Source organism: Suricata suricatta, chromosome 4 (assembly GCF_006229205.1).
Source record: "Suricata suricatta isolate VVHF042 chromosome 4, meerkat_22Aug2017_6uvM2_HiC, whole genome shotgun sequence".
Taxonomy (NCBI): domain Eukaryota; kingdom Metazoa; phylum Chordata; class Mammalia; order Carnivora; family Herpestidae; genus Suricata; species Suricata suricatta.
In genome coordinates, this window is record NC_043703.1 from 72,874,157 (window position 1) to 72,899,634 (window position 25,478).

The 25,478-nt window shown below is 42.5% G+C and overlaps 1 protein-coding gene across 6 annotated transcripts; it reads left to right on the forward strand.

Moving 5' to 3' along the window:
• The first annotated feature begins 892 nt into the window (after nucleotides 1–892).
• Nucleotides 893–23,019, forward strand: RNF6 (ring finger protein 6). 6 transcript variants are annotated; one of them, XR_003907726.1, is made up of 7 exons: nucleotides 893–1,184; nucleotides 1,852–1,934; nucleotides 4,155–4,365; nucleotides 5,512–5,607; nucleotides 9,142–9,260; nucleotides 14,202–14,313; nucleotides 22,835–23,019. XR_003907726.1 is itself a non-coding variant. In XM_029936937.1 (6 exons), the coding sequence occupies exons 3-6, from the start codon at nucleotides 4,173–4,175 to the stop codon at nucleotides 9,967–9,969; spliced, it is 411 nt and encodes a 136-aa protein (XP_029792797.1). In that variant the 5' UTR covers nucleotides 893–1,184; nucleotides 1,852–1,934; nucleotides 4,155–4,172; the 3' UTR covers nucleotides 9,970–10,048. The 6 variants fall into 6 exon arrangements, 5 of the variants coding, with proteins under 5 accessions (XP_029792797.1, XP_029792793.1, XP_029792795.1 ...); XM_029936937.1 differs by lacking the exons at nucleotides 14,202–14,313; nucleotides 22,835–23,019 and adding an exon at nucleotides 9,967–10,048; XM_029936933.1 differs by lacking the exons at nucleotides 14,202–14,313; nucleotides 22,835–23,019 and having other exon boundaries at nucleotides 9,142–11,971.
• The last annotated feature ends 2,459 nt before the right edge of the window (nucleotides 23,020–25,478 follow it).

The window sequence follows — 25,478 nt, forward strand, 5'->3', positions numbered from 1 at the left end:
GGGTGCTAAGCATAATGGTGGGGATAGGCTAGCTCCTCAAAAGTCAAGGCAAGGGGGCACCTGAGTGGGTCCATCTGTTAAGCATCTGACTCTTGATTTCGGCCTATGTCATGATCTCACCGTTTTCAAGGTCAAATCCCAAGTCGGGATCTGTGGTGACAGCACAGAGCCTGCTTGGGATTCTCTCTCTCTCTCTCTCTCTCTCTGCCCCTCCCTTGTGTACATGCTGCTCTCTCTCAAAATAAATAAACTGGGGGGAGGGGAAGGTTAGGGCAGGAGCGAATGCATGAGTTAATGGACAAACGAATAAAGAATAGTAATGTGAGCACTGTGCAATGTTTAAGTCTTCTAGATGGTAGGGAGGTCAGGAAAGGAGCCTACACCAGGCTGGACAGAGCCCTAGTCAAAGGCTTAATTAATGGTGAAGCGGGCTTGGTTCAGGGTTACACCTCAAGCTAGAGACACAAATGCGGGGAGTTTCCATGTGCATTCCTAGCGGGAACGCGGAGAAACACAAATAAAGGTACTTTAGAATGATTGGGGTTTGTAGTTTCCAGGTGCCAGTGAGCAATAAACAGAAGAGCCTGGCTGATTAGTTAACGTGGTACCGGGGCAGTAAACGGACAGGAACAGACTACTGGGTTGCAATGTGTCGCCAGGCTCCGTAAACAAGCCACAACAAGGAGCAGGGAGGTGCTACTACTTCCCAAGGGTGGAAAGCAGGTTGTGTCCCTGGGCCTATGAGGCTGCAGGAGAGCTGAGCGGCCCAGCACTTGACACTCCACAAGGAGGCCCTGGGACAACCGGTTCTGGCCAAGAACCCTGATGGGGCGGAACGCGGAACGCTAGCATCCTAGATCCCGCCGGACACAATTTTCAGTAGCACCAGCGAGCGTCGTGCCGGCGGGGCCGCGTCTGCGCTCGTCCGAGGGGGGACCTGGTAGCTGGGAAAGAAGGGCCAGGGCCTGTGTCCCTCCTCTAGAGCCTCCCCGCCATCTGGACGACCCCAAACTGCACGGGCTTCCAGCTTCTCCCTTCAGTAGACGACTAGAGGGAGCAGCGGCCTCCGGAGACCAGCCCTTCTCGCCCACGCCCATCGTCCCAACCTTCCAGGACCCGAGAGGAGCGCCGCCCGCCGCGGACTGCCCTTGGGGCAGGGGCTGGACTGCCCAGCTCCTGGCGAGGTGAGCTCGGGGAAAGGCTCCGGGTCGGCCACTACTTCCGGGAGACGTTCAGGAAAGCCAGCCCTCCTTGGCTCCTGTCTCTTCTCCGATTGGTTAGCTGCGCCCTGAATGCACGCCCCTAACTGGTGATTGGCTCCGATGCACCGTCTGTCACTTGCCTCCCTGTGGGAATCCAGGTCGCTAAGGGAAGCGTTCCTTGAGGCTCGGTTGGGAAGAGGTTGGTTGGGCCCTTGAGCCCAGTTTGTTTATCGTAGTGCGAACCGTACCCTGGCGCGAGCTTCCGTCGCAACGGCCAGGAAAGAAACCAGTAGCGGGACGGAGGGCGAGGGTGGCAAGAAAGTGAAGGTTCAGAAGTAAACTGAAGACACCTAACCCTGGTAACGCCTGAATGGGAGCAGGGTAGGAAGGCAGGCCTTGGAGAGGGGAGTTGTGATCCCAGGAGCCTTGGCAGTGTAGGAGGGAAGGCCTGGTTTCCAGTGGGGGAGAAAAAGGGCCTTGCGGGAGGTTTTAATGACCTAATTGGGGATCTAATTTTCTGTGCGAGTATCTTACCAGCATCCACTAAAGCTTTTGCTTTGACTTTGCAGCAGAGCTTTGACTTTGTTAGCCATTCCTGTCCTTCAAAGAGACATTTAGTGAATGATTCCATTCTCTCTTCTTGCTTCAGATGGGCAGCTCTCCAAAAAAGCACAAACAATTGAAGGATGGATACCACTGCATACATTAAAAGCATGTTGAAAGGACAATAAGGTATTCACTTTGCTTAATTGTGGTTAATTGTACAAGAAAAGTGCCTTTGAGAAGAAGCTCTTAAAGTTTTGAGTGACACTGGGGTAACTTGATTTTATGGTGTGTTTCAAAAAATTTTTTAATGTTTAGTACAAAAATGTTATGACTGCTCTGCCTACCAAATGTGCTCTTTATTAATGATCAGTCTTATCCTGGGTGTTCTGAAAATGGAAAGAAATCTTGAGTTTTTAATAAGGTTAAGTTGCACTTGATTGGCTAGTGTGATTAGACCTCTCCTTTTAAAAAACGGCACAATAGTCACCATAAGAAAGGACACAATAGTCACTGTAACAAAGTCCTCGAATCTGTAACTTAATGTTAGAATGTCCATGAAATTGGATACTTGCTTACTCACTGCAGAGTTTAGACTTGTAGATTCATTTACTTTGTATTTAATGTAGTTTGCTGATTAAACACTGAGTCAGAGTTGCAACAATTGCTTCCTTGGTCACCTAGTTATTTGATCCTCCTGCCTCTATTAAGTCATGTGCTATATTACACACACCCTTTACTGACCTCTAGAAATTGTCAAGAAATAGTTTATTTCATTGCCCAGGACACCCAAATTAGCTTTTAAAGGCAGACCTGGGCCCTACCTTGGAAAATATGATTTAGGATTAGAGATAAGATGTAGGGCATCTTTATTTTTAAAAACTTCCTCAAATGAGGGGCGCCAGGGGGGCTCAGTCTATTGGGCGTCCTACATCAGTTCAGGTCACGATCTCACAGTTCACAAGTTCCAGCCCCATGTCGGGTTCTGTGCTGACAGCGCAGAGCCTGGAGCTGCTTCAGATTCTGTGTGTCCCTCTCTCTCTGCCCCTCCCCTGCTCACATTCTGTCTCTCAAAAATGAATTAAAAAAGAAAATGAATTAAAATATTTAAAAATATTTTTTAAAAATTTAAAAAATTTCCTTAAATGAGTCTGATGTGGATTCCCAGGTGAGAATTTTGACTTATTAAATAGATGTTTCACAAATATTTTAGAATCTCTGAAACACAAGTAATTTTCCTCTTTGGTTTCTTTTCCATGTAAATGTAAAGCCTCTAAGGAATGACATTTGAGTATAATAAATAAAAAAAAGAAAAAACAAGGTTTGCCTGGGCCAGGTCAGGAAGTTTCACTGGCACTCACTCAGAAACCTCTGAGACTAACCAGGCCTAAGGGTGAGGTTTGCTCTAGGGACACAGGGTGCTCTGATCCCCAGTCCCAGCCCTCAGAGCCCATGCAGCGAGCGCTGTTTCCTGGTAGGTGTTAGAGGGCAACTCCAAGTCTGTTCAGTAGGTCCAGGAGGCCAAATGATTTTTACCTTCACCCGGGGCAGCAGAAGGTAGTATTACATCTGTGAGTTTTATTTTGGGAAGAATACCTTTGCTGGAAATAGATGTAAATGATAACAGCTCTCTGCTCATTAAGCAACATAATTTAAAATTACGCATGAAGTATATAACTCAGCTTGTGTTTTATAGGCTAACATGAAGTATCCAGATATTTGAAACATCAGTGAAGGCTTTTCTTTCTTTCTTTTTTAAATATTTATTTATTTTTGAGAGAGAGAGAGGATGAGCAAGAAAGGTGCAGAGAGAGAAGGAGACACAGAATCTAAAACAGGCTCCAGGCTCTGAGGTGTCCTCACAGAGCCCAATGCGGGGCTCGAAACCATGAACTATGAGATCGTGACCTGAGCCAAAGTCAGTCGCTTAAGTGACTTAGCCACCCAAGTGCCCCCAGTGAGGGCTTTTAGATCAACTTTGCCAGAGAGTGAAAGAGGTAGAAAAAGGAGATAATCACTTTGGTACTCACGAATGAGTGGTAAAACCAAATCCAGTCTACTTTAAACAGTGGCTAGGCAAGGAAGTAGGGCCAGTCTAATAAAAATCTATGAATTAGGGCTTCTAGATTCCAAAGTGTATCAACTGAGAGGATTTTAAAAAAATTATTCAAATTAAATCCTATTTTTATTTTAATAAAACACAACCAAAATGATGTGTACTTGCATCTCCTATCTCCTAGAAGCTGTTTTTCATTTTATGCGTGAGTTATTCACTGCCTGATTTGGCATAGGAAATATATGAGTAGAGGAAGAAGTTTAACATAAAAGTTAGAGATTATAAGTTAAAAACACAAACCTTTGTGTAATTCACAACTAACAGCCTGAACCTTGTACGTATTGTTTGAACAGAAAGCTAGGGATCTCAGTATGAATCCGTCTAGATCGAGATCAGACAATGGTGGTGAAGAAGCTTCATGTCAAGACGGTAATCCTCATGAAAGTGAGAGAAGATGGCAGCAAGAGCGTCTCCACAGAGAAGAAGCCTATTATCAGTTTATTAATGAACTCAATGATGAAGATTATAGGCTAATGCGAGACCACAATCTCTTAGGCACCCCTGGTAAGAAATGGGTAAAAGAGGGGACACCTTTCTATATTATAGGAAAGAGAAGTTTCAAAATAAGGGTGGGTTCCCCCGTTCTTCCCTCTCCCAAAATATAATGTACTATTTTTGTAAATTTAAGAATCTTTAAGATGACAAAATAGAAAATCACTGGCTTACTTCTCTGTTTTATAAGTAAGTACGAATCTTAGACACGGAGCACTGTTATATAAATGCCTAGCTAACAAATAATGGACATAATAGTGTCAAATATTTACATATATGGCCCTGATTCTCTTTTAGGTAATAGTTGTAAATTAGATATTATTTAAAACTCAGTTCTGGGGCACCTGGGTGGCTCAGTCGGTTAAGCGTCCAACTTTGGCTCAGTCATAGTCTCATGGTTTGTGAGTTTGAGCCCCGCGTTGGGGTCTGTGCTGACAGCTTGGAGCCTGGAAACTGCTTTGGATTCTGTGTCTCCCTCCCTCCCTCTCTCTCTCTCTCTCTCTCTCTCTCTCTCTCTCTGCCCCCCCTGCTTGTGTGCACACCCGCTCTCTTTCTCTCTCTCTCTCTCTCAAAAATAAATGAATAGTAAAAAACCCTAATTTGTAGTGTTATAATTTATACTTAGGTGACTTAATAATGCTTTAGAAGACCAGTGAGCTCCATAAATATTTTACAAATTCATTTCACAAATGAACTAATTGAAGCTTGTATGTTTGTACAAGATATATTTGTATGTTGGATATTTGCACATTGTATATTGATGACTGATATAATAAACTATTGAGGTAACATTCAAGCGAAGATTTTTCTGGAAATACTTCCGTTAAGTTTTTTTTTAACTCTAATAAAAATCTATGAATTAGGGCTTCTAGATTCCAAAGTGTATCAACTGAAAGGATTTTTAAAAAATTATTCAAATTAAATCCCATTTTTATTTTAATAAAACACAACCAAAATGATGTGTACTTGCATCAGCTAAATATTTTTGTCTTTAGTATAACAGAACATGAAAATAATAGAATAGACTAGAAGTAAGCCAGTGATTTTCTATTTTGTCATCTTCTACAGATCACTGAAATTAGTCTTCTCCTTCACGAGTTCTCGTGAAACAATAATTTAAGATATTCAGTTTCACTGAGCAGTTTTTTACTGTTTTAGGAGAAATAACATCAGAAGAACTACAGCAGCGGTTGGATGGAGTCAAGGAGCAGCTCGCCTCTCAGCCGGACTTGAGAAGCGGGACCAATGCCAGAGGTGCGGTGGACTCCTTTCCATTAGGAACAGGTTTGACTAGAGCAATCGCAGACATGAACTTATTGGATCTTGCCTAATACATTTGTTTTTAATGTTTTCCAGGGTTTTTTAAAAAAACATTTATTTTTGAGAGACAGAGACAGATCATGAGCAGGGAAGGAGCAGATAGAGAGGGAGACACAGACTCTGAAGCAGGCTCCAGGCTCTGAACTAGTTGTCAGCACACAGCCCGACGCGGGGCTCAAACCCACGAACCGAACCGTGAGATCATGACCTGAGCTAGAGTCGGAAGCTCAACCGACTGAGCCACCCAGGCGCCCCCATAATGTTTTCCAGTTTTACCGTGAGACCCATTCAGATAGTATTTACCCATTCTATGCAGAGCAGCCTCATTAGGCAATATAGGGGCAGGGGTTGAATACAAAGACCTTTCACACAGATTGCCTTAGGAAGCTCATATATATGAAATAGTATACAATTAAGCTAATTACCAGCATAATTCTTTTTAATCTTAGAATGTACACACTACTTCTCCTAAAGTAATGTAACTTCCAAAAATTTCTGCAGAGCAATACTGAAAGACTGAGGAAACCTGTCTTTATTGTTTTATTGTTTTTGTGTTTGTCATTTTACTGAACAAATACTAAGTCATAAGAAGTTCTTAGAAAAAATAAAGTGAGGGGCGCCTGGGTAGCTCAGTCGGTTGAGCCTCCGACTTCGGCTCAGGTCAGATCTCATGTTTGTGAGTTCAAGCCCCGCATCGGGCTCTGTGCTGACAGCTAGCTCAGAGCCTGGAGCCTGCCTCCGGTTCTGTGTTTCCTTCTCTCTCTCTGCCCCTCCCCCTTTCATGCTCTGTCTCTCTTTGTATCAAAATAAATAAAACATTAAAAAAAAAAGTTAAAAAAAAAAAGAAAAAATAAAGTGAAAAAAATTTCAAACTAAACAGAAGTATATAGAATTAAAAGTAAAGCCAACTCCGTGTCCCTCTTACTGGTTCTACTTCCTTCCCCAGAGGTATTCATTATTGGTAGTTTCACTTTTTTTTTTTTAAGTATTTTCACAGATTGTATCAAGGTTATTGAATTAGAACAGGGGCGCCTGGGTGGCTCAGTCGGTTGAGCGTCCGACTTCAGCTCAGGTTATGATCTCATGGGTTGTGGGTTCGAGCCTGTGTTAGGCTCTGTGCTGACAGCTCAGAGCCTGGAGCCTGCCTCAGATTCTGTGTCTGCTCTCTCTCTGCCCCTCCCTCATTCATGCTCTGTCTCTCAATAATAAATAAATGTAAAACAAAATTTTTTTTAAGATTATTGTGGTAGAGAGCAAAGGCCATTAAAAACTCAAAAACGCAGTGGGCTCAGTAAGATAGAGGTTTATTTTTCTGTTGATAGTCCAGGGAAGATGGGCACATTTTGCTCCATAAATCCTCCTAGATTTCCCCCAGAGTAGTCCTACAACTTTTCCACCCAGTACAGGAGCTACTAGCCTCATGTGACCATTTAAACTTCAATTAAGTAAAATTAAATAACATTTAAAATTCAGCTTTTCACTCCCATCAGCCACATTGCAGCGCTCGGTAGCCACAGTGGCTAGTGACACTGGTGTTGGACAGCGCGGGTGGAGAACATCCCCTCGGCTGCAGAAAGGTCCCTACACGTCGCTGCTCCGGGTTTGGTTCACAGGACCCAGCCACCTCCCAACCCCATCTCCGCATTAGTGGGTAGGCCTAGGTTCCAGAAGGGAGTTCAGGCACCAGTTGGAAAGTGAGACCTGTCACTCTCACTCCCATTCCATCGATGGGACCTTAGTCACTCGGCTGCACCCGGCTGCCAGGCTGACCCATGACCATGACTGTGCGTTTGTAATGGGTGGAAGGCAGGACAGCTTTCGTTAGATTATTAGTGAACTCTTTTACCCACCCCACTGCATTCTAGTAACTGAGACGGAAGTTGACTTTAGAATGCTTTTGATCTGCCTTTTACTCCTCTTTCCAAATTAAAATGGAAGTGGGATATTAACCCTTTTTCCCCCTGTATATGTAGATCGGGAAGTTGTACCGTACTGCTACAGCTGATAATACTGGTCCTTTTACTATGTTTCAATGGAAAATGTACTTGCCACATGTAAAATAGCTTGTATCTTTCTATGGCTAAAGTTTATTTTATTGACAGCAGCAGCTGATTAATAGCTTTAACGTTAATATTTAAAAATGGTTTTTATGAGAGATTGCAATAATGAAATGAAATCAAAGCCATCTCATTTAACAGCCATTTTTGTGTAGAGTAAACTTAAGGGTTAAAGTCTGTATAGTTCATGTGCATTAGAATGCTTTTCATGGAGTTTTGCCCTTTATATAATCCACTGCTTAAAAATGGAAAACTTAAGTTTCTTATAGTAGCAGTAGTATAGAAGTTTATCAAGGGCACATTTACTTCTAAACTGATTTTCTCAACGTTAATTGAGAGTCTGATTTGAACCAGATACTGTTGTAGAGATGGGGATTCAACAGTAAAGAAAACTAGAGAAAACTCTTCATCTACGTGGAGATGAACAGAAAATATTCATAATGGCTACCATTTATTGAATACTTTCTATATGCCAGGCATTATACCAATCATTTTATATCCAGTATCTTATTTTATTCTCATGATAATTCTCTAACATTTATACTTTTATTATCTCCAATTTACAAATAAGGATGTAGTCATAGAGAACTTAAGTAGCATGTCTAAAGTTTCCCAGCTTCACATAAAGATATAATGTAGTTCTCATATTGTATTCAGAAGGCCAGATTTCTTGAGGTGTACATTTTTGGCAGTTCCTGAGAAATAGATAAAATTCCTAAGGTAATTAAAATACCTAGTTGTAAAAATATTGAGTTACCTTTACCAGAAGGATTCCACAAATTTACAGTGAATTATATGTAAGGTTTGCCACTATATTTTATTGATTTTACCATATATATATGAAGTATCTTAAATGTACAGTTTTAGTATTGGAAGTATTTCTCATCTGCTTTAGTTTTTAAAAATGTTTATTTTTGAGAGAGAGTGCGAGAGAGAGAGTGAGAACGAGCATGCAAGTGGGTGGAAGGGCTGAGAGAGAAGGAGACAGAACCTGAAGCAGGCTCCACACTGTCAGCACAGAGCCTGACTCAGGGCTCAAACTTAAGAACAGGGAGATCATGACCTGAGCTGAAATCAAGAGTCAAGCACTTAACCGACTGAGCCATCCAGGTGCCTCCTCATTTGCCTTAATATTTTGCCAGCAATAGGCATATAGAATATAAGGGTGAGGATTTCTTCAGAGCTTTGCATAAACGGTATTTATAGTTTTATAACACATCAGAATGTATTATAATATGCATATAGTGTATATTTCTAGAAATTTCAGGTTTTTGCCATTTTCATTCATTAAAATGCACAGATATTCTTAAATATTACTGAACTCAATAAATACTTTCTCTTGTAAGCTTTTAATAAAAGTCTAAGGATAATTTTGGGAATTGGCCTTGAGTTGATTCACTTTGCTTTCCAGACTCAGAAGTCCCTAGAGAAAGTTCAGATGAAGATTCTCTGCTAGAATGGTTGAACACGTTTCGCCGCACAGGAAACGCAACTCGAAGTGGACAAAATGGGAACCAAACCTGGAGAGCCGTGAGTCGAACAAACCCAAACAGCGGAGAGTTTCGGTTTAGTCTGGAAATCCATATAAATCATGAGAATAGAGGAATTGAAATTCACGGTGAAGATCAGACAGGTGCTCCGCTCTCAGATTTTAGCAGGGCTCACACCGCAAGTAGGCGACAGAGATCTGCTAGTCCTGTGGCTAGGCGAACAAGAAGCCAGACCTCCCTGAGTCTCCGTGGTGGTGGTTCCAACGTCCCGAGGACTAGGCTTGGTCTAAGGGGCCAGAATTCGGTAGAAGGGTCTTTCTCAACATTGGGAAGATTAAGAAGTGGCCTTGGGGGAGCAGTTGGCGTTCCCAGAACGAGAGCTGCACGTGCTAATTTCAGTAGTCAGGGCGGTAGTGAACTCAGGCAGAGGGAGGGGCAGCGGTTTGGAGCAGCGCATGTCTGGGAAAATGGGGCTAGAACTAATGTTACAGTGAGGAATACAAACCAAAGATTAGAGCCAATAAGATTGAGGTCTTCCTTCAGTAGTCGAAGCCGTTCACCAATTCAGAGACAAAGCGGCGCTGTTTATCGTAACTCCCAGAGAGAAAGCAGACCTTCACAGCAGAACAGTAGAAGGTCTGTTAGAAGGAGAGGTGTAACGCGTGTCTTTTTAGAGCAGGATAGGGAACGTAGAGGTACCGCCTATGCTCCCTTCTCTAACTCAAGACTTGTGTCAAGAATAACAGTAGAAGAAGGAGAAGAATCCAGCAGATCTTCACCCGCTGCACGACGGCACCCAACAATCACCCTGGACCTACAAGTGAGAAGGATCCGTCCTGGAGAAAACCGAGATCGGGACAGTATTGCGAGCAGAACTCGATCCAGGGTAGGGCTAGCAGAAAACACGGTCACGATCGAAAGCAATAGTGGCGGCTTTCGCCGAACTATTTCTCGTTTAGAGCGGTCAGGTATTCAGACCTATGTTAGTACCATCACAGTTCCTCTTCGGAGGATTTCTGAGAATGAGCTGCTGGAGCCATCATCAGTGGCCCTTCGGTCCATTTTAAGGCAGATCATGACTGGATTTGGAGAACTGAGTTCTTTAATGGAGGCCGAGTCTGAGTCGGAAATTCCGAGACACGGTCAGCATTTACCAGAGAGGCAGTCCGCGCTGGGTACCCGAGGCGCAGTCAACCACGTGGGCCAGCGCCATGAAGCTCCCTCTCAAAGCAGGCGGGCCCGAGACAACAGCTCTGAAGTCCCGGGTGGAAACGAGATGCCCCAGCCTCGCGCCCAACACAGTGATCACAGAGGTGGCAGGCAGTCGAGGAATCCAAATAACTTAGTCGAAACTGGAACACTACCTATTCTTCGCCTTGCGCACTTCTTTTTACTGAATGAAGGTGATGACGATGATCCCACACGCGGCTTAACCAAAGAACAGATTGACAATCTTTCCACCCGGAACTACGAGCATAGCAGTATGGACGGTGAACGAGGCAAAATCTGCAGTGTGTGTATCAGTGACTATGTGACTGGCAACAAGCTGCGGCAGCTGCCCTGCATGCACGAGTTTCACATTCACTGCATCGACCGCTGGCTCTCTGAGAATGGCACCTGCCCCGTCTGCCGGCAGCCGGTGCTCGGGTCCGGCCTGGCGGGCAATGGGTGAAGGGTTGGGTCCATTCAAACGTTCCATTTTAGTAGAGCTGAGTACTGACGTACCTTTCTGTTGACTTGTGATGAGCTAACCAGGATGAAAGAGAACAAGTTATTCTAGTTCGAACTATTTTTTTGTGTGCTTTTTTTAACTTGTTAAATTTCTATAAAACTGAAAATGGCACATGTTAAATTATTGACAAGAACAGAGTAGTCTAATATTGCTAGCACCAAATAATCTTTAAAATGTTTTTATTTTGGTAATTTTGTCATGCTAAAGCACTTTTGTACCTGCACAATTCCGTAGGTTAAAAATCAATCTTTTTTTCCTTAATAGCCCAGCAGAATTTATTTGGACTTTTTAAGTTGCAGAGGCTTAGTATCATATGCAGACATTGGTGGCTATAAGCCTTTCATTAACTTTTTATTCAAAGGACAGTATCTTTCATGAGAGAGTGTTTGGCTGAATGTTTGCTAAATATATTTAAGTTACTTGAAATGTTAAATTTAATATGCAGCTTACCATATATGTATATGTAGATATATAATTTTAAGGTTAAAATATTCAGTCTAAAAACTACCAGTTTGGTTTGTATTTAAGCTTTTGGGCTGTGAATGCACTTAGCACAATGTGTAACATTTACAGGATCATCTCTGGGAGGAAGTAGTTTAAGATATTTAAAAATAGACATAATTTACTGAAGCGTCTCTGACAATCTTACTAGACGGCAAGCAATATATAATACTGAACAAATATTTCTTTACTCAGAAACGGAACACAGACATTTTAGTACATAGAGATTATTTAACTTGAGTTCGGCCTTTTTGTGACTTTTTTGAACGTGCAGACAGTTCTTTGGATTACATTAAGTAACGTATACAAATATGCATGATTTCTCAAGTTTACTTCTGAAATCTAAAAACAAATGCCTATGAAGAGTCAAATGCATAGATAATATGTTAAGTTTACTTGGAGGCCAAAATCTCCAAATAATATAAAACACAAAACCCTTAAGAGAATGTGGAATTTATATAACACGAAGTATGCATTGAAGATCTATTTCTACCAATAAATATTAAAACTAAGCTGTATGTGAACTATTCTTTTCTCTTGGTCTCCTGTGGTGTATTTGCTCAAAAGCAGAAAAAGAAATTTCACACGTACAAGGTTCCAGGCAGTGTTACAGGTATTGGGGATTCAGCTGAGGACAAAGCCCCTATCTTCACAGGAAGAGACCTTTTTCTCTTAGAAACTGAAACTTGGTTGATAAAATGAGTTGCTGAATTACATGACTTCAGAGCTTGTTTATGAATATATGGCAGGTTTCCTGTGGCGATTCTCCTTGGGGAAAACCACAAGCATAGATTCCTCAGGACCAGATTCCAGGAGATTTACATGTATCTCAAGATTCAGTTTTTCTTTCTGATTTAAGTAACTGTATTCAATTCATCAGGTAAGATGCACACACGGGAGTTTTTAGAGAGTGCACTTAACATCTGGAGGGGAAAGCATTCAGTAAGAGTCATGACTGTGTTTGGAGTAAGTAGTTTATATAGTTCAGTCAGGGGGCTGGGAGGTTTGAATGCTTTAAATGCCAGACTAAGGAATTTTGCTTCCCCTTATAAACTTTTGATCTCTCTTGGTGAATTTTAGTGGCAAATGGTAAGGTCATTTTTCATGTTTCAGGAAAATTGGTGTAGTTTAGTGTTCAGAACACAGTGGGATAGAGAGAGAGGGGAAGCGAAAAATCCAATAAAGGAATCATTGTGATCCTTTTTATCATCAGTTATCCTCCTCAGTTATTAGCTAACCTAGTGCAATGGCAGTGAAACTGGAAAGAAAGAAGGGAGTAAAAATGTTGGTGGGGGGGGAAGGACACTATTTGGTTTCTTGTTCAGTGTGAAGTGGGAGAGTGATCTATTCGCAGATGGAAGATCACCCGAATAGAAGAGAGAGAGGTGTTAGAAGCTATGCCAGTGTAGACATTTAGCTTAAATACACACACCTCCCTCATTTCAGTGGTACCATTTGTTTCCAGTATGGCAAGAGACTAAATCCAGATTTATTGCTCATGTGGAATATTCTTCAGGTAGTTCTACCTTTCCTGGCTTGATCAGTTAGGAAAATCAAGAGGGGAACAAAGAAAGCAGGGAAATGAAAAAAGTAGAAATAAAGAAAAAAAATAAGAGCACATTGATTCTTTGATTTAGTTTTTTGCAAGAAAGACATGGTAGGACCAGCATGTGAAGGGATCCAAAGAGGCATTTGAAATAGAACTACATTGTACAGTTTATGGAAAATTCCCTCCAAGCAGCAGGCTTAATATATTTTGTAAATTGGTATCCTAGTTGGGAATAAAGTAGTGTTTTCTGTAATATTTTCATTCATTTCCCAGTAAACAAAGCTGAGGACAAATACAAAGGCTCTTTATTTATAGCCCCTATTTAGCAATGATTGCACCCCTTATGGTTCTAATATAGAAAGGAACAAATAGTTTGAAACTCTTCATCTGGATATTTTGCTCCATGTCGTGTCCTTAGAGCTTATTCTTTATAGTGTGGCTGTCTCGCACGTTTCTATTTCAAAAGTGTCCGTCTCCCACCTGCATTCCCTCGCATATCCCAGATGTGTATAGTTTCAAGTAGCATTGACCTGTACTTGACTATCTTATTCACCCGTGGTTATTTTCCTTTTGGTATTTAACATGAATTTAACGTGTAAGCCTCCTAAGATCTTGAAGTATTCCTGCCACTTAACATAGTGAATAGCAGAGTTTAGAGTCAAACATAGGACCATTTGCCTCCAAAGCTTGATCTTTTCCTGCTCACCTGTATTCTGGAAAAGCAGAGATGCTCTGGAAAGTTTTTGGTCTATTCCTCCCTGAAGACAGTTTTCTACTTTTGTACCTTGGAGATAGCAGTCCTTGTGATTGCCCTAATTTCCATATGTAAACATACCCGTTCAGTCCACAAACAACGGGGGCATTGCCCCTGAAAGTTATAAAGCAGAATCTGCATTGTGAGGATGGATCCAGAAAAGAGATTAATGAAAAATCGGAAGACCCTGTGTGAAGGGTCATAGTAAGTTGAGTCTGAGGCATTTTCACAAACGTCACTCCTAGACAAGACTTCCTGTGAATTTCTAATCTTCTATCCATCTGGATAATGTCTGGCCAGAGGAGGAGGAAATTGTGTGGAAATAGTATTCCGTGTGAAGGGGGCAGTTTTTATTCTCTTTGCAGTGGCAGCAAGCTCACTTGGGTGTCTTCCTCAATCCCATGGAACACTGGAAGTCAGAGAGCTGGGGTATCTGTTCGTACAGGAGATGATTGCCCGGCAAGCCAGAGCTGTCCATCCCTGAGAATGCCAAATGTTCCATGTCCAGAGGACGGGACTGTAAGTGTCACTGGTGATTGTTCCCTCAGTCTCTACAGGTAGGTTGTGAAAACTTTCAGGTATATTTTTCCTCTATTGTATTAATGTCTTATTTGAAGAGTGTAACCTCTTGGTTGACCAGTATGTATGTACCTTTCCTTCTCATACCTTTAACTTCAAAAAACAATTGCCCCTATTTAACCATAATCCAACTGTCTTCTGTGCAGTTGGAAAACATTTTCACATTCTCCCCAATGGGAAATGATCTGAATTCACAGGTAGCCTCTGTATTGTGAAATGACACAATATAACCAGTCCTATGAGTTCTGATTCATACAGGTGAACTGGATGGTGTCCATTCTTCCATTCACTGGGGTTTGAACAGGTTTAATTGTGACTCCTTACCATCCAGCTTATGGGACAAATGATAACTGTAGCTCCTATCTACCTGATAGAGTGAAGTGGGATAAAGATCAAATGTAAAAGGGGGAAAGAAGTGTCATTGATTGCATTGACTACTGGTAATAGAATCTACACACGTCTTGCTGAGCCAGCTAAGAGGGATGAATGATAGACATAATGAACTTGCAAGCATCTCCTTGTTGACTCTCTTATCTGGATGTAGAGCAAGTTGTTTGGTCAGCCAGTTTGGCTGGCCCAACTCTGAATCAGTGCCACTTTCAGAAAGATATCTGGCGAGAATTATACTACTGGTGGTGTGGGGGTGAGTGGTGGGGGTTCAAAGGTTTGAGGAGATGCTGGTGGATGGATGATCTTAGCAGTTTGATGTGAGTGTTGGGTTCAGGAACTGCCATAATGCTGAACAGTCCTATGTCGCTGTACAACAGGTGAGGAGCTTTGGGGACAAGTTCCTTAAAACTATAATTAGCTCCTTAACAATTTCATTTGGAGTCTTGTATCAAATACCAGAAGTCTTGTATTGTTCTTGATTTACTAGAGGGAATAGCCATGGCCCTCACAATACCTTAGGGCTTTTCTTTCCCTCTCTCTCTCTCCTCTCTCTCTCTCTCTCTCTCTCTCTCTCTCTTTAGTGTTTTGTTAAGAGGATGCTTCTATTGCTTAGCTAAATAAATTTTGCTTCTGGTATGGTTGGGAGGCTTTCTTTAATCTTCCTTTGACTGTTGCCATTGTCCCTTTGCTACATTTCAGACAGCGTGTTTTACAATAGGAAGGAAGTTTCTTCATTTTTGTCTGTAGGATGATGCAGAGTGACCATTCCACTCTGATCAGTTGGGATCCAGATCACATGGCCAGTCCAGTGCGAGCATGTAGACTGGGAGGGTTTTAATTTTATGTTTAGTCCCATCATTGAAGCACCTAATGTTCCTGATAATTCTCTGTATTGGAAGATCCCAAGATCACCTCCAGGTCACTGGTTGGCTAGGACTCCTGGGACTGAGCATATAGTTGTGCTCACAGCTAAGATGTATTACAAGGAAAGGAGACAAATCAAAGGCAAAGGGACATGGCGTGAAGTGTGGAGGAAACCAGGCAAGCTTCTGAGAGTCCTATCCCAGTACAGTCATACAAGACACATGTTCCTCCAGCACCAAATCGAACATGGAAGAAGTCTGCTGTTAAGGAAGCTCACTACAGACTCAATGCCCAAGATTCTGCTGAGGACTGGTCATGTAGGCACCTCTGCCTGGCATGTACCAAAATTCCAGACTCCCAGAAGGAAAATGAGTGTTCAGCATAAACCACATTATTTGCACAGGTTAGGCACATTGAGACACTTTTATAAGTAAGGGAATGGTGGCAACACTCCCCAAATCAAGTTCCTAGATGCCAGCTAAAGGTCAATTTTTTCATGAAGGCCTTTCTGAGGACAGCCTAAGGCCTCCTATGTGAATTCTTTTCTGCACACACCCACAGCTCTATCTCTAGCTTAGAACATTCTCTTGAATTCTAGGATCACATTTTTTTAAACTTTATTTATTTTTGAAAGAGAGAGAGAGAAAGAGAGAGAGCATGAGCAGGGAAAGGACAGAGGAGAGAGAGAGAGAAAGAATCCTAAGCAGGGTTCTGCACTGTCAGCACAGAGCTCGATGCTGGGCTTGAACTCACAAAGTGAGATCATGACCTGAGCCAAAACCAAGAGTTGGACGTGTAAACTGAGCCACCCAGGCACCCCGCTAGGATCATGCTTGTGGTTGTTTTGGTTAATGTCTCCCAGGCTGGAAGCTCAGAGCCAACATATCTAGAACCAAAGTAATCATCTTACCTCAAACCATTCCTCACCCTCTTGTGAGCTCAGTCAATGCCATTCCTGGCCTGGGTTCTCGAGTTTGGCCAAGAAAGAACTCAGAGCCAAACTCTTAAGCAAGCAGCTGTTTTAGTAGCAGTTAAAGCAAAAGTACACTCTCGAGATGGGAGAGTGGGCAGGTGCAGGTGGCTACTGCATCAGGGTTTGGGGTGCTCTTTTCTTTCTAGGTTTGAATAGGTTCTGGGTCATAGCCAGTGTGGTCTCCAACTGAAGTCTCCTAAGGGACTCCTCCTACCAACCAGGATAGGGGCCTTTGGCCCTGTATGGTCCTTGTCAGAACCTTCATGTCTGCCACCCCCCCGCTCCCCCACAAGGGGGTAGGGGTTCGGACTGCAATGTAAATGTGTTATAATGAAGCTATAGGTTACTGAATGGTACTGATCATAGGGAAGAGAGCATGCATATCCCCCTGGGGTCTTTGCTGGCTTTTTGAAACTTGGTTTCCTCCTCTGTTAACAGAAAACACCTGTTTTCTTAAACACACCTGGCTCCTTGCTCATACCTAGCTAACTGCCTCCTCTATCACCTCTAACTATTCACCAGTTCATTTAAGGCAGGAAAGTCTGATCTGTGTGGAGGTCAGGTGGGCCTGGTTTGGCTAGGATGTCCCCAAGGGGTCAGAACGGGCAGGAGAGGTACCTTGTAGTCATAGCTGTGGAGGCGAAGAATCAAAGGTCAAGTACAAAATTTTGACCAATGCACTGATACCCCTTAGAGATGGAGAATTGGGTTCAAATGGGGTGTCAGAACAGGAGAGACTGGAGATAAATCAAAAGGTCAAGAGAAATTAGCTTAATCAGATGAACAGGAAAGTGATCAGGAAAAATACCTATTTCCCATAGGCGGCGGGTTGGTTGGTTGATTGGTTGGTTTGCTTTGGTGTGTGATTGATGGCAGTCGAGCACTAATTAAAGGGCTGAGAAGGGAATAAACAAAACTCCAGACTGCTGCATCTTTCTTTCGTCTGATTGACCAACCTGTGTTCTTGGAACCCTCATCATTTTTGTTCCCATTTCTCAGATCCTTACCTTCATCTCTTACATGGTCTCCTATCCTTACAATCACTCAAGTGCAATCTTTGTAGGACACATGTCTAGACATGTCACTCCTCAATTGTCTCCATTACTTCCTACATGTTCTTAGTACAACATATAAGGTTCTTCGTAGTTTGTCCTCTGCCTACCTTAACTGACCTTGTAGGGGCCCCTAACCGTGCCCTTCAGACGTTAAGGTTTTGTCCATACTATTCTTTCTCCCTGTGATGGCCTTTTCTCGCTTGTATATCTGGCTAATTCCTGTGTATCCTTTAACTCTGACTTCAAATGTCACCTCTGCAAATCCTCATCATGTCATCGTCTTCAGGGCTGACTTCTCCATTAAGCACAGCAGGCACAATGTCTGCAACCCAGGATAATTTTAAAGGCCCACAAAAATGGTTTAATTTTTTTAAAAAATCTGCAAAAGAAAAAAGAGCAAATAATCCAAACTGTATTATATTTGTCTTTAATAATAGTAATAGAATATAATTTTAATACTTTTTTATGGATGAAGGGGCCCACAAAGGCAAAGCTGCTAAGAGCCCACAAAAGTAATGATCTGGCCCTACTGACTCCCCATCATGCACTTCAGTTACACTATGTCTTCTGTAAAGAACTGTGAGCTCCTTGAACTTGTCCAGCACCTGGTGTGATGCCTAGTACACAGTAGGTCCCTCAGTATATATTTAATAAGGTAATGAATAAAAGTTTCATATATAGGTAGGCCCTGCCTTAAAAATACCTTATACATTAAAAGCTTGTTTGTGAGATTTTTTAAAGTTTATTCAGTTATTTTGAGAGAGAAAGAGAGAGAGAGAGAGAGAGAGAGAGAGAGAGAGAGAGAGAATCCCAAGCAGTGTCTGCACTAGGAGCACAGAGCCCAAAGTAGGGCTCGATTTCATGAACTGTGACATCATAACCTGAGCTGAAATCAAGACTTGGACGCTTAACAGACTGAGCCACCCAGGTGACTTAGATTTTATTTGACACTCAGAACACATTTACTATAGTTACAATACCTATCATATTTTTGTGGTTTGAGGCAAGAGGAGAAAAGCTCCAAGGCCAGCCCACAAAAATCCACACTTCCCAGGATGTTTCTGAAATATGATTTAAGTACAGCCATAGCAGAAAAATCTAATATTCCTGCAAGTTAACAAAGAGAACAAGAATGAAATTGAAGAAATATTTTTAAAAATTCATCTTGAATGGTAGTGTGGTAGTGCTTGAGATCCTATAAAGGATGCCGTTCTCTTTTCTATTGTTTTCTTTTGTTCTTCTTTTTTTTATTTCTGCTTCTTCTTCAAGCTCTACACCTAATGTAGGTTTTGAACTTAGGACCCCAAGGTCAATACTGACTGAGCCAGCCAGGTGCCCCAAGGATGCCTTTCTCAAATTTCAAGTTGTCCTTTCCTCATTGGCCTGTTGCAGACACTCTCTTTACTTACCACAGTGGCTAAATCAGGTTGGAATTTCTGCATCAGGCCACCGTATTTGATAAACAGTGGCTTTGGTTGTGTGTGCTCCGCCTTTCTTGTCTCTCTCACTGCTTCCATCTTCTCTCTCTCCTGACTCTCATCCCCAACTACCAGGAAGGAGCAAGGACCCCCCCTCCCCCAGCCAAAGAACAGGCAGACAGGCTGGTCATTTTGACTGTGGGGAGAACCACACAGCCAAGTGGGAGAGGAACCTAGTGGTTGCCGGAGCCTTCGCAGAAGAGGGTAGCCCTTTTACAGCTTAATTCTGAATGTGCCTCACCAATACCTGTACTCAGATGTTGTCTTTTTCTTGCAAAGGAAAAGGTTTCAGGTTTAATCTTAAAGAATGTTTATTCTGTGTGGTTGATAGAATTGTTTGTATCTTGGGAGCTGATAAAAGCAAACACCTTCTTATTCAGTGTAACATCATGAAGCTCTTTAAATAGTTTGTTCAGGTGAGAACAGAGGTTTAATTTTCTTGACTCAATATACAGAGAGGGAGAATTACCACATCCACCTAAGGGAAGTACACTCTATCCCTATGAAAAGGCATTTTCTTAAATCGTCCATCCTCATGAGAAACAAAGAAAAACCACAACCCAACCCCTTAACAGGGGGTGAGGATTACAACATCAACAATTTTATAATGTTGGCCCCCAACACACAGAATTTTGTGTGCATATGGGATGTGGATAGCCTAAATAATTTATTCAAGGTCACACACCACAGTTGGTTAGAAGCATGACAGGATAGCCTTGTAACTTTTTGAAATGTCTTATTATTACAAAGAACTAGTCAAAGCTCTGATTCCATGTACTCACTGCCAAAATATGTCTAACTGTTGGTCTTGTAAGGCTGATGCCTTAATATAGGGAAAGGCCTCTTCTAACCTTTTCAGGGCAAATGCTGGGCCAGCAGGTATTGGGCTCTTTAGGACTCTGGAGGAGTTTGAGCTGAGTTGTGCTGCTCGAGGGGTTCAGGGCAGCTCCGAGGCTGGTTTGTGGGGACTCCAGCCTGAGATCTGCAGCCAAGTGTTACTAATGAGTAGCAATTGCTGTTCACTTTTGCAATCATTTTAATAGCATCTGTTAGAGCAGTGCAGGTTTCAGATCACAGATGGTGACAGATGCGATGAAGATGTCATTTCAGGCACTTCTCATTATCATTCAGATATTACCTTAAGGTCATAATTCTTGCTTTCAGAGTACAGTGATTTTTTAAAAATAAAATAAGCTGAGAACATTCAACCTGCTATATTTATGCCCCAAATAGAGACTCTTAGAATCTCAGGTCTAGGAGAAGATGGACCATCTTCTAAGCACAACCTCTTTGGGTCCCGAGAGCCCATACTTAAAATTTCTCAATCACTAATGCAGTGCCATGCCTGGTTTTAAAGACAAAGGTATGATTTCCCCTTCACCACACACTCAGCATTGTATTCATCTGGGTCTCTGAAGTGAACACCAATGCAGGATTATATACAAGAGATCTACTGAGGAAAGACCTGTTAAGATTAAAGGGGAGAGAGCAGGAGTAGGTAGGGAAAACCTCCAGGCTAGGATGTAGATATGATACCTAAGAAACAAAGGGAGAAGAAGGAGGCCTGGGTAGGAGAGGCTTTCAGACCAGATGGAGAGCCAAGGCTGACAGAGCAGTCTCCCACTGGGCAAGAATGGTCCATCAGGTTCTGTCATTGGCTAGGGGTGGCCTGAGTGCCAGAGCAGACCCAGAAGTGTGACACCTGGAGGCTGTCAGTCACTTACGCAACCCACACACCAGGTTCTCTTGAGTGGTGCATCTTCATGATGGCCACAGATATTTAGTATTCCTCACTTCTAGAAACAATCACAAATTGATCCTGGTTTACTCTGACTCCTTTGCTCTTCCAAACCACCCGTACCGGTTTGCCATTCCTTGATCCCAATTGCCATCAGATAGGTTAACATGGCTATGGGTCATTTCTTAGATTTCTTTCCTCCAAGTTAAGTAAACTTATTTCCTTAGTTGCTATCCTTTGTTTGAATCCTTGTATGGTTTGCCAAGCCCAGAGCTCCGCCCTGTGTTCTATGTAAGCAGGGACTTCTCTGGGGGTCAATTTCTAATACCAGGATTCGGAACACAGACTCTCCTGACAGACATCAGCTCAAGTCCCAGATTTGCCACACAATGCTAGGAGGACTTGTGGCGATACTTTAATTTAGTGGTCATCATTTCCCTCGTTTGTGAAACTGAGCGACAATCACGCCCACCCAGTGGGGTCAAATGCATGTATACACTTAACAGTCCATGGCACCTAGTAAGTGCTTCATAAACATCAGCAGGAAATATTATAAATGCTGTATTCAGTCCTGAGCTTCCCTAATAAAAGCACTTGTGCTGCTGACTCATATCCAATTTGTGATCCATTTGGCCTAGCCTTGAGGTATTTTTGTTCATTATTTATTCTCAGTATCTGCCAGTGTGATAATGAGGTCTCTATTTTTTCCTTTCTAAATGTACCATACTATTTTTTTTCTTGTTCACTGACCCTCTCTCTCCTCTGGCTTTTGTGCATGCAAAGTCTGTGCTTCTGGGAATCAGTTAAAGGTTTTCGTTTTTGTTTTTGTTTTTGTTTGAGTGACGTTGTGAGGAACGAGATAAGAAGCTGCCTTGTATCATTGTTAAAATATTCCATCTCTGAGTTTTAACTCTTCCGGATTCATAGCAGCTCCTGGGTTTTCAGGAGGCGGGCAGAGCCCCAAACTCTCTGATCCTTGTTTCATGGATGGCAATATAGTGAAAGGTCATTCTGCAAATCCAGTCATGATCCTTATTTGGTCCTTTCCCATTGCCAATAATCTGGAAGGGAAAGGGAGGGTGCCGGCCCTGCTCCCTAGTGCTAATAATAATAACTAGCATGTCATCTTAATTTTCTATGAAATTTTATTTGCCCAAAGAGATTTCATGCTTATTAGCTCATGTATATAACAAACCAACTTGACAGTAGGTTGGGGAAGTATCACTTATGCTTGTGTTGGAAGAAAACGAAGTATAGGGAAGTGAATCATTTGCCCAAGTCAACCAAAAGGCCAGCGGCAGTGCCAAAGACAGACCTTGGTTCTCCAAATTTACAACTGAAGCCTTTCGGTTTGGGCCAGTGCGCTCCACCGGCGTCATCCTCGGAATAAGGGCAGAATGGGACTCTTTCTTCCATCATCTTGGGGCCTACTACCACACACCTACATACCCAGCCTTTTTGTCCTCCCAGCAGTGAATAAGTGGTCAGTGCTGGAAGATTCTAGGTAGGTCCACAGCCAGATCACCGGCTATCTGTCAACTGGCTTTCATGGTATGAAACCAAACTTCTGGGTAGGAACATAAATCTCAAGCACTTAATGGGCCTCATAGTTATTATCATTTTTTATTATTATATGTTTAATCCATCTTTATTTGCCTCAGGTGTAATTTACAAAGCCATTCTTTGCAGACACAGCATTTTTCTAGATAACGCCTTAACGTAGGCTTGAATCAAAGAAAAAGAGCTTTACTGAGGTGGGCAGGAAACTGAAATTTGAGCCCTGCCATCTGTAATGGAATAGTCACACTTCTCTTACCACCCTTCTCCTCTCTTGGTTCATTTTCTGCCTCCATTATTCTTTGCTTGCTCAGCATCCTTTCTGCATTCACTCTTCCTCCATTCTCTGTGGTTCTGGTAGGGCTGCCGATCATAAGATCTCTTTCACTTTCTTCAGTGGGTTGCAAATTGTGACCAAGTTACTCAATCAGCTTCTCTCCCCAGGTCATGCGGTAAATGTGCAGCTACCTTTACAAGAAACCACCAAATTGGTCATACCATTTACATGCCTGCCAGAAATGTATAAGCCAGAGCCAGCTGCATAATTTGTTGGACCCAGTGCAAATTAAAATGTGCGGTCCACTGTTCAAAAAGCAGGAAATATAAAGTTCTTTTTTTTCTGCACTCTCTCTTTACTTGTCACAGTGGTTTTTATTTGCTATTATATTATTAATTTTATTAAGAAAATAATATATAATATATAAAATTAATATGTATCAACATATAATGTTAATATGTATTAATATATTTGCTATATATTATAAATTAGCATAAAGTTTACTGCTTTTTCAACTTCATATTATGCAATGCCAATGGATTATATATAGAGATATAATATATATAAATGGAATTTTTTCTTTCTATTATGATGTTTGTACATCTCAAAAGCATTTCTGGCTAGGGAGAAATTGCCCCCTCCTAGTTAACCAATTTATATTCTTCTAGGGCCCATTTACCGTAGACTGCCCCCTGGGCCAGGCAGCCACCATGTGATTTGGGGCTGATTCGAATCTAAACTCCCACAAAAACAAGAACAAAACACAAAACCCTGTTGAGTCCAGCTGCACACCATTCTGGTAACTGTTAATCTTGTTATTGCTGGTCTGGGTGCTTTCACTTGTTTACACTCCAGTAAGCATTTGTTCCAACCAAACGTGGCAAACACTGAGACCCACATTAACTCCAGGAAGTACTCACTTGAGAAGAATACCCCAGTCCCACGTCCCTGGCCTAGGAGCTCACTGCTGGAGCAGACATCATCTCAAATGACATGGCCTTTGCACAGCAAGTCATCACCACTGGAGATGGCCTTGCTCACTGTGTGAGAGATCCATCGCCCTGGATACGAAGATCTCCACCCAGACAGTGCCTGTAGACGGCCTCTCCTAAGACACAAATAGGACACAAGGCATTAATTGCTTTTCTTCTTTTGTTATTAGGGGTTCTGGTATGTTTTGGGGCTCACTGTCTCCTTAGCCCACGATCCTGGTATATTGCCTGCTCTCTGCTCAAATGCACATCCCTATGTTTCTGTGCCTAAAAAGAAATCTGGTGGAAGTCACTGCTCTCTGGGCCATTCTAAAAATTAATGGAGATTATTGCTTTCCTCAGGAGGTAACTGCTTCATAATAGTCAACACTTGGAAGCGCCCTGGCCCCGCCGCTGCCTTCCCCTACTCTCCACCTCCAGCTTCCTACCACCATCTCCCACTTTGCATCTCAGACAATGACCACCAAACCACCGTTTCCCCTTGGTTACACACAGAACCACTGGTCCTTTTATATACTTCAGTAATGCATCCTCCAATAACATAACTGCCAGGCCTGCCTCCTGGAGCTGAACATATTTCTAACGAACTTTACAACTTTACCAAGATACTGTTTGAAAACCCCAACATTTCAGATCTATTTTTCTTGGCTAATGCCGTATAAATGGGAAACATAGTTAGTTATGGGCCAACCTCTGCAGACTCGTACTCCGCCTCTGTTCCTCTTCTCTACTCTCTTGGTATGTTCTATGCTGTTTAGGGGCAACTTATGTCCTACTCTAAAAATCTCCACTGTTATCCCCCAAAATTTTCCTTAATATGATGTTAAAAAAGCAGTAGTGTGTGTGTGTGCATGTGTGTGACTCCTTGTAAAACGATGTTTTGATCTTACAAACCCTTTCTGACTAGGGAGAGAGTGCCCTACTGGGCTAGGCAATTCTTAGAGGTAGCAAGGAACTCAGACTGTCTTTGATTCACAAGCTGACCAATCTAGAGCCGTACTTACTTCCTCTGTCTGCCCAGGCATGTCCAGAAGGCAATATTCCTCGACTGTACCATGCCAGGTACCAGGCAACTAGGGATCGCCCCTATAGTCTAAAGCCCACAGTAATTATTCCGTAGTCTATCCTGCATTGTTCTCTTGCCCTGTCTTGACTTCTCCAGGGAAACACCAATAAGGGCCATGGCCTGAGTACACGGTGCCTGGCCCCACTTCCACAAGCATGCACACCCACCTCCCCTCTGCTCCCCTGTGTCTTGCTCCTGTTTTCTGCCCTCTTGTCCACCCTGGTGCCTGCCCTTCCCATGTGGCTTTGTGTGTCTCCCATCTCTAGGTCCTGTAAGTATAATGAACTTTGTTTTGTCCTGAGCCTCCCCTCTGGCTCCACTGATGTCTGTACCTGACTGTCTCATAAAAGAATCCAAAACAGTTAGTTTTAGGTGCAAATCAAGAGGTTTTGGCTTGTATGTGGAATCGCTAAAATCTTATGAATACAGTGGAAACACTGCCCAAAACTAACTCAACTGCTTCTATTTCTCTCCTCCACACATGCACTTTGTAGCAACTCTACCTTAGGCTTCCTGATGAGTAAGGAAGAGCTGACAGGAAGTGGAGCTGGAGGTTGCCTGATCTTTTTTGTTCCTTTTATGTCTTATGACTTCATTCTCAGCATAAGTAGTTGGCTAACCGAGTGGGTAACACAAGCGGAAAAAGGAAATGGTAGAGTTCTTTGGGGTTTCATGTTTCTTAGAATGCTATTGCCACCTTTCTTCATTCAAAGCAAGCTCTGGTTCAAATGCAAGTGTGGCCTCTTGAGTAGG